Here is a 9913-nt window from a genome sequence, read left to right on the forward strand (position 1 = left end):
GTGTGGGATGTCATGCTGAGTGAACCCAGTCACAGACCCAGCTTGCACAATCAAATAGCTCACCATAGCTTATATAAATTGTAGTGGTTTAATATTTGATACTCAGCTGCAGCTTTTCATGTTATGTTGTTGGTTTATGCAAGGAGTTTAACTCTCACACAACCTTCCCTGCCCAGGTTCAAATGATACAGCAAGAGTCGCTGTTCAAAGTGGCCACTTGCATTTCAGGCACACACTGCAGTCCACCACAGTTTAAATAAACCATGGTGGCCCTTTGATCATGTGAACTGGCCCTTATGTCTTGCCCTAAAGATAAACAAAAACATGAAAGCCACAGTGCCATGCAAGTTTAGAAAGAAATGTCTACAGTGTGACGTGAGACCCCTTCTGACTCGTTCTGTTTCTAGGATGGTTAGAGTGTTCAACTGGCAACCTGGGAGATTCTGGTCCTCATTTGACCATAAAGCTGAAGATGAATTTTGGCAGTTACATAAAGATAAACAAAATACATAAAGGTGAATTTTTGCCAGTTACTTACTAGCAATCGAAGCTACTTCACGAGGCTGTTGTTGTGAAGATAAATGGAGTGAGGATGGAATGGAGGAAGACGGTATGAATTGCTTTGGGTTCCTCACAAAAACAAAAGATGCAGGATACCAATGAAATGCAATAAACAGTAGTAAAAGTAGGAGTAGTGGCAGTAGTATTGTACCTAAACTGCATCTTAGGTTAGTCTAACAAATCCATTTCATTTCTATAGGTCTACTCTAACTAGGAACTAGGAATAACCTTGGATAGAACTTGTTAATTTTCCCTTTGGATATCATTAATCCTCAGCAAATTTTTACTCTCGCAACTGCATGAAGTAAGGTAAGTTGAGATGGTCACTGTTTGCTAAAACCTCTCAATAAATTTCATGAAGAAATTTGAACTAGTTTCCCTACACCCAAAAACTTAACGGCCTGTCTACTGTGCCATGCTAGATGTTAAACTTAATAACCATGTGGCTCAGAAGACTTTTCTCTAGTCATAACATTTTCGGCTCAGCTCTTTCTAAAAGAAATTAAGAAGACTATCAAATGATGTAATTGTTTTTATTCCAGTTAAATGTAAAAAAGAATAAATTTCATTTCAGTAGAATTTAAAACCCTTTTGTGCTGTAACTGTGTCTGTAAACTGAATTATGGGACTGTTTTAGCTTGCTCCATTTTCCAATTGCAATATTAAAGCATATTTTACATTATCGGTCTTTTTGTGCATGGGAATGAAAATCAGGCATGAGATGAGCAGTGAGATGATGTCCTGGAGAATCAAACTTCCCTAAGCATGTTCATAGGGTTGTCCCTGAACATAGAACAGCCTTCCCCAACCTGGATTTGCCATGCTGGTTTAGGCTGATGAGAGCTGAAGTCCAAAACATCTGGAAAGACCCAGGTGCAGCATGGATGGATCCATCTCACCAACCATTATTTCCAGCATATCCTTGGGGTGAAGATAGACAACCTACATAGGTCTGCAAGTAGTAGGTCTGAAACAGGAGTAGGTCTAAAAGCCCATAAAATAAACACACCTTGTTTATTGATTTATTATGTATCAATCCCACCTTTTCCCCATAATGGAACTCAGAACACCAATGATGTATATTCTGATTGAGCCCACTTTTACCACACTTTAGATCTGCTGTCTTCCTTCCTTTTTATAGAAAGCCAGTGATATCCCTGCACTCCTGCCTTGCACCATATTGAAATGTGCTTGGCATGCATGCTTTTTGTGGCATCTTCTTCTAGCTCAGTGATACTCTATTTTCAGATGGAATATCAGAATTACAGCCAGCATCCTGAATGTGGATGCACTCTAAGGTGTGGTGATAACTGGCAGTTTTATTTTGAGTCACTTTACTCTTGCATACATTGAACCTCACTTGGCTTTTTGTTGCTTTTGAAGCTCTTCACAGTGCATTTGGCTTCTCTCTATTCAGAAAAACTGCCATCTGAAAAACTAGCTGCCTTTTCCTCTTCCCTGGTTTCAGAACATTTACAAAGAAGTTGATATATAGCCGTTTCTCTTTCTGCACTCCCTGCTGCTTCATTCAGCAATGTTTGCAGAAACACCAAGAACACAGCCTGCAACACTGTGAGGCCATAAGTCTTTGTGCATATGTTTTCTTTGTATGTATGCCACCACCCACGTCCTCAGTCTCTTAAATAGTATGACCAACAACAATAGAACGTTACGTGATGGATTCCAAGAGCTCCTTGCATTGAGGGGCTCAAATAGCTGAGTACCCTCCCTTCAACTACAGTTGCTAGCTTTCCATGCCACACTGCATGCCAGAGGGGCTCTGCTCTGTATAAAAATAAGTAAATGAAAGAATAAAATGTATTTATTTATTATATTTATATCCTACCTTTTATCCTTTCATGGAACCCAAGGTATCTTGCATAATTCATCTCCCCTCTCAGTCTTATCCTTACAACAGCAACCCTGTGGGGTAGGTTGGGCTGAGAGTCAGTGACTGGTCCAAAGTCACCCACGTGGCTCCTTGACTGAGTGGGCTCTAGAATCAGGATAATGGAGTCCCAGCCCTATACTCTCAGCCATTACACCACACATTCATTCCAGAAAATGTCTTAACCCACAGGACTGGTTTTTAGAAGAACAGGAGGAGCGTCAGTGGAAAAGGGAAGGCAGAATAGTGGGTCTATCACCTTCTTCTAATCAATGCTGTCTACTGTGGCTTATTTATACCAAAGTGAGTTATAGTGCGTGCCGATAACTTAGCTTTTATATGGGCAGCTCTTGAATTTTAGTGCGGATACTGTCATCCAAAGCTAGCAACGCTGAGCTGTTGGAGAAGTTAACAAACCACGATGCAACCAGGGGCTGTTAAGGTTGTGGATGTTTTGTCAGCCATGCCAAGTTCCCACTCTCACTGGATTCAGTTAATACAACAAGTTGCCACCTTGGTCTGAATATCTGAAACGTCTACCTGCAGAGACTAGCACCCACCATGGCTTAAGATGTGGATCTTAGTATTGGATCCAAATAAGCAATTGGCTTCAAAGTTCAAACACAGTGAATTAAGGTTGCAAAGCTTTCAGCCAGGTGCTCAGAGACTCCAAACTCCAGGTGCTCATGAGATTCCAAACTCCATCATCCATGCAAAGCAAGGATGAGGCATGGGGATGGCGATCCCTGACACCTTGTCCCTCATGCCCTGGGTGTATGTAGAGGGCCATTTTCAGCCATCTAGATTTAGTGTGCGGAGGGCGAAGGGGCTGGGGCAGCAATTGGAATCAGTGGAATTCCACAGCCTCAGGCTTTTTTCCTACCTGCACACCCTCTTTTTCTCCTCCCTGAGGTCCAGATGCAGTTTTGGCCATAGGCAGTGGGGACCAGTGCAGTTCTTTAAATGCTGGCTGAGAGAGCATAAGGAAGGGCTAGCTTTCATAGGCTGAGAACCCACGTTTCCAGTGCTGAAACTCTGAAAGATCCAGTGGTCTCCTAGATGATGTCAGGAGTCCATAGGACTGCATCCTTAATGCATTCCCATCTTGCCTCTAATTATTTTTTCATTAGGATTAGTACTAGCCAATTTGTAGTTCTATCAGGCTGCTGATTCAGATTTCCATCTGGTTAATTTCCATTTGCCCTTTCCAAAACATCATTTCTTACTTCAGTCAAATTGCCTTTGTTGTCCTTCTTTTAAACATGCTCTAATATTAATAAGATGAAACATAAATAAGTTATACTATTACTTTTGGATGGAGTTGTGAACCATGCTGCTCTGCTATTCAAAGTTGAGAAAAAGTCCAAGCCTTAGCCTTGGCATGGAGTGGTTATTAATACGGGACAAAAGATACTAACAGAAGCTTGGCTGCTTTTGTCCAAAATTCACTGAAATGTCTCCTGAGTCATATCTCTCCATTAGATATGGGCTGAAACCAATTTTGTGTGATCTGAATAAGCTATGAGATTTCTTGGGAAGGTTTGCATCCCTGGGACTACAAGCACTTGACAGGCCGTGATTTAAATCATTGGAGATTTTTGTTGTACACAGTTACACAAAAAGCCTCCATTTATGATTTTCCTGTTGGTGTACGTAAAGTACTTGCACCCTATTCTATATTCAAAAAAGTGCCTAGAGCTGCTTACAAAGAAGTGTCTATTGTGTATACTTATTTGATAGATATATAAGCCGTCTTTTAAGAAATTCCTCCCAAGGTGTACAAAATGAAAAACCACAAAGCGACCCAGTTTGCATGCTTTAACAACCCATGGTTCACAATTTGTGAATTCTCAAGAAAATGAGTGGGAGCAAGTGAACACGTTTTCTGGTTTCTTCCCATCGCCACTGCAGGGATGCTGCACCCTTCTATGTCTATCATGAGATTTGAAGCAGCACTTTGGGATGAGGGTCATTCCATCCCCGTGTCTACAGATCACATGCCAGCAAATGTGTGGGTTGTTGTGTCATGGGAACCTGGGCTGCAGGGCTTATTGCAGTGGGCAGCAAACGCTCAAATAAGGCGCAGTGTTGCCGATTTGCTGCCACTCCCAACAAACATGTCCCCTCAGTTCATACAGCATGAGAAGCCAGAGTAAACCAGGCACTCAGAGACACCATGCCAAAATGGTCCCTGCAGGTGCCCAACATACTGTGATGGTCCCATTGGCTAAATCAAACCCTGTTAGGCTGGCATGTTGTGCAAACCAGCCCTGGGTTGTTAAGGCCAAACAGGCCAGAGCTGAGTGATCCTGGATTGTTTGGAGTTGTCCTGGATTGTATCAGGAAGCAGATATGCCCTTGGGAATGAACACAGAGGCTTGCTCCTGCTTGTCTTCTCATCTTTCCTGGTTTGTCACAACAGTAAAAACAACAATAATGTATTTTTAAAAATAAAAAGAACAATTAAAATAGGATAACACCATGCACATGGTAGTATCCAATAAAGGCCTCTCTCAGTTAAAACGTAAAGTAAGAAAAATGCCTTTAGGCCTCACTTTATGGCTGGTAATGATGGAGTCCTGTGAGCATCAGCTGGAACAGAGTTGAGGCAATTGAATCAGAAGCAATCTAAAAAGACATGACACAAGTATGGAAGGCATTGGAAGGGAGGAAATACCGACCCTAACCTTTAGATCCTTAGGTAGAGAGTCAGCAAGTCACGGAGCTGAATGGAAGGGCTCTGTGGCATCTTCTCCTCTCAGATGGGCCTCAGCAGTGGCTGCTGTTAGCATGGGCATGGGGGGACCTCTCACCTGGAGCTGCCAGGCTATTTATTTATTTATTTATTAAAACATTTTTATGCTGCCCCATTCGCCGAAGCCTCGGGGTGGCTTACAACATAGATAAAACAATAAGTTAAAATATCCATATAAAGCTATGAGTGCTGTTGCTTATGTAGGGAACTATCAGCAGGCTGGGAAGAACTCCAACTTTTGCATAAGTAACCAAAACATTTTTAGAAATTCTTTTTCTAAATCTAAAAGGGATGGACCTCCACTCCTGACACACACACACACACACACACACGCTGAACAAGGACTTAGACTGCTGCTTGGCTGCAGAATTAGAAGTGGCTGTGAGATAGGGAAGAAGGAAGACACAAATGGAGTGGCTAGAAAAAACTGCACAGTGCATGTTCCACTTGTAATTTCTGTTCCCCATTATTTCAGGTGACCAGAATCTCCAGGGCGACACCTATCATGATCTACATGTACTGATGATGAAAAGGAGAAGATTGGAGGATTCTGTTTTTCATGATTTCTGGAGAATGGATGATGAGCCCTTCACCTCCAGTTTCTTCTCTTCTGGGAATACTTCCTCAGAAATTGGCCTTACCTTGGAACAGAAGACCACTTTTGTCTTCGTGGTTTTACTATTCATTTTCCTCGGCATCCTCATCGTGCGATGCTTTCGGATTCTCCTAGATCCATATAGGAGCATGCCAACCTCCACCTGGGCAGATGGACTTGATGGACTAGATAAAGGCCAGTTTGACTATGCTCTGGCTTAAAACCAAAGACCACCCCACTTTTTCTAGAAGCCTCTGACACAGTGAGACATTTTTCATTTTTGCGGAGGTTGCACTCTTTAAAATCAAGCTAAACTAACCACGAAGCCTGCTAAGCATTTAAAAAAACCAATGGTTTTTTTCAACAGATGAATGGTTTTTTTCATTTATGAAGTTTACCTTTGAAACATAATGGAAAAAATTCAACACACGCAGCATCTTACAGCTCAGACCATGCTTTCATTTGCAGCTGCTGGAGACAACTTCCCAGCCATCTACTCCTAAATCTTCAGTGAGTGTATCCATCTTTAAAAGCAAGCATGTGGTTTTTCCACTCTGTGTATGGGCATGAGGTAATGTTCTTCAAGCAGTGACCAAAATGCTTTTCCATTCCATTTGCCTCTCTTACCAGGAAAGTAGAAGTTTCTCAGCAATGTGAATTAAAGATTAGTAGCAGTTTCCGTGGAAAAGATGCTCTCTTCTGTATTCTTGATCATAAAGCCATGACTGAAATCTTAGATATGAATCATGAGTCTTTTCAAGTATGATAATGCATACATTTGATCTATTTCATATAATGCTGGGTAGATAAAAAAGGAACTGGGCCAGAGTAGCATTTATAATTGACTTGTGAGCCTTACTAAAAAAAATGCATGTATGTTTCATATGTTCCAGTGCTCTTTGTTTTGGGTTCCCTAGTAACACATTATTATTATTATTATTATAGAGGAAGATATTGGGGATAAAACCAACATTATTAATTAACATTGCTAGGATTCTATAATTCATTGTGTATGTGCAACAAAAAGGAAATGTATTAATCTTTTCCACAAAATAAGACATCAGTTTGTATAACATATGTATATGCATACAATTTGCAAGTGATGATTTATAAATGCAAGAGCAATATAGAAACAATCAGGTTAGCATGTCATAATACCATGAATTAATCCCCCACTGGAACTCCAAGTCCAGATGTTGGCCTACGACACCTCCCATCAGTTAGAACTCTTGACTCCCTGATTATGCATAGTTGGTGGTAGCATAAATACACTGAAGCGTTAGCAGAAAATCTTAAAATATAAATACATATAACAGACTCAATAACAAATCATAACTGTTGGCTTAATCAGATCAGCAGCTCAGTTATAAACAGTAGCAACAACAGAAAAGTCTTGCAATGCAATCCTATGCATGTCTTCTCAGAAGAAAGTGACAGCTTTGAACTCAATGGGACTTACACTCAAGTTTAGGATTGCAGGCTTACCACCAATAATACGTGGCATTAATTTCTAACAGTGTGATCCTATTAATGTCTACTCAGAAGTAAGTATTTCTGAGTTCAATGGGACTATGTCTCAGCTAAGATAAAAGGCTATTTTATTATGTGCTGATTTTATAATTGTTGGTTTTATACTTTGTTTTTAATTTACTCTGGGTTGGATCCAGATTTAAATTTGATCAACTGCACTACTGGAAGAGGGGCATCCCCTCCTTTCCCTCCCGCTCCCTGGAAATGCTCTACAGAAGGTCAGAAATCCTGCTGAAAGGGATGTGCGTATTGATGGAGAAGATCAAAAATTTAGGTGGAAGAACCTTCTGCAAGCAGAACCTTCCTGTTGTAGAAGGTAGCTCCTGGATTGAACTCCTATGCACTGCCCAGAAAATTCATTATTGGGTGGTTTATAAGAGTAATAAATAAATGAATGCATTAGTTGCATCTACCCAAGCCAAAACTAGCTTCATTTACTCTGATGAGAAACAGTCCTCCCTTGGGAACAATGACAATGAAAATATGAATGTTGAGGATTGTTTCTAAAAGTTAATTCATGGAAGAAGAGGCCTAGACAAAGCACATCAGGGGCAGGGCTTGGAACAATTTGAATTCCTGGATCTGAGGTCAGAGAGAGTGATCTGGGCTTGCAGCTTGGAATCAGAACTCCAAACACCTTCCCACATCCCCTCACAGCTTTTCCAGAAAAGAACAGTACCAACTGCTTTCCAGGGCTGAGAAAGCAATCTCAGCGATGGGGTAAAAGGAGTGGGAGAGGGAAGAAACTGGAGAGGACAGGATGCAAGGCCTCCTTCCCTCTCCCTCTGAGGCATTTTAGCTAGAGGGAAGGAAAAGGCTGGGTGGCAGGACAGGGAAGTGAAGTGCACCTCTGCTGCTCTTTCCGCTTTGCAGAGCCTGTTCAAAAGCCTGATCTGCATGTTTAGACAGCAAAATAAAATATACCACGGCTTCAAGCATTCCCAGCCAGCTGTGTCTCAAAACATGCAGTGCCAGGCCTAAGCATGTTTACTCATAAGAAGTGAATTCTATTAAAGGTACACACGGGGGCAGGAGCACTGTGCATTTCTGCAGATGCAGATTTGCAGAACTGCAAATTTATGCTACTGGAGATGAAACCAAGTTTATTCAAGAATGCAACAAAATCAGACGAAAGAAAAAGTCATGTTTACAGATAGGAAAATGCATAGATCCACCCTGCCACCCCAGTATAGCAAAACATTAGCAAGAATCTGCAGAAATAGCCACTGCAGAAGTCAGCTACATATATTTTAGTTGCTTTTGCCATACAGGTATACAACTTCACATTTGTAATCCAGCGAGCAATGTGTTTGGCAAATACCTGCAGAACACTTCTGGGTGGATTATTTCCCCACACACTGTCAGACACATGGACACAGTTTCCCTGCACTGTGCCGCAATTCTGATATACTGGAAAATCAGGGCCAGCTGGAATTCCAGCTAATGCACATCTCATCAATTGATGCGCTGTGTGTTGATCTCATTGAACTTGGCAATGGGACTCTCCTCACTTTGATGAAGGCAGGCTCTTGCTCTGCTCCCTTTTTCTTCCCTACTTTTCTTCCTGTTCCATATGGCTCTTAGTTGCACATGGGTTACTTGATTTTTCAACCTTTCTCTTAAGTCTTTTCTAATATTGTAAAAAAAGTTAAGAAAAGATCCCCTGCATTTAAAAACATGAAAAAAATAAGGAGCATTGTGGTAACCTAAGCAGTAGGCAGTGATGAAGAATACTGGGCCAGTTCACGTGTCACTAAAAGCACCTATGGATTAATTAATAGTTGGGGTACATGCTGGACATGCTCGTACAACATTTGTGGTGCATGCTGGACAGTATTTTAATATGCAAGCCACAGCCAGCTGTGGTGGGGATTGTTTGTGGGGTAAGAAATCCTTTTGTAGCCCATGGTCTGTGCTAGGGTTATGCAAGGGCTCTTTTGCTCTCATGGACAGTGATGTGTCATGATGGGCAAATTCTGCCACTACATTTGCCCTTTTATTCCTAGCCCCTTTAAAAAAAGGAACATGACTTTGGGTAAATATACTATCTTCTTCTAACCCTAATTTTGAAATGCTGTTCACAGAACAAAATTGCGGACTGCACCCACAGAAGATACAGTTGAAATTTTAAAAAGGAGGTGTTGCTGGTAAAATTACTTACTATTTTATTTTATGCACAAGGTGTAATCTAAAAATATTTATTCCCACGTATGTCCTAAGATTGTCACACCTGTCATACAACTGTAAATAATAAACTGCAAGGCAAATTCTAAATATAAATAGACAGTGTCTCTCCATTTCCCTGGAGAGGACTCCGGAGATCATGGGAGACTGCGGGGTTGCTTGTCTGAGGCCATAGACATGATTTCAGAAGGGTAACTCTGAATGGAGATTTCCACCCCCCCCCCCATCGCTCTCACAGCCACTGCAGAGAACACGGGGATGTAAATGAGGAGGTAGAGGAAGGGTAGGGATCTGCCACTGGGTCCTAAAACCCCCATGTCCCATCCCTGCACGTGACACCACATCTTTCCTAAGCATGCTTAGAAAGCAAGGCCATGGTATGCTGGTTAATCCCAGTGGT

General features: G+C 41.5%; 1 protein-coding gene across 1 annotated transcript; it reads left to right on the forward strand.

The window, feature by feature from the left end:
* Positions 1-5726: 5726 nt before the first annotated feature.
* Positions 5727-6020, forward strand: CTXN3 (cortexin 3). Its single transcript, XM_044446795.1, has one exon. The coding sequence runs from the start codon at positions 5727-5729 to the stop codon at positions 6018-6020; it is 294 nt and encodes a 97-aa protein (XP_044302730.1).
* The last annotated feature ends 3893 nt before the right edge of the window (positions 6021-9913 follow it).

The sequence above is a fragment of the Varanus komodoensis genome, unplaced genomic scaffold, assembly GCF_004798865.1.
Source record: "Varanus komodoensis strain SLA01 unplaced genomic scaffold, ASM479886v1 scaffold5, whole genome shotgun sequence".
Classification (NCBI taxonomy): Eukaryota; Metazoa; Chordata; class Lepidosauria; order Squamata; family Varanidae; genus Varanus; species Varanus komodoensis.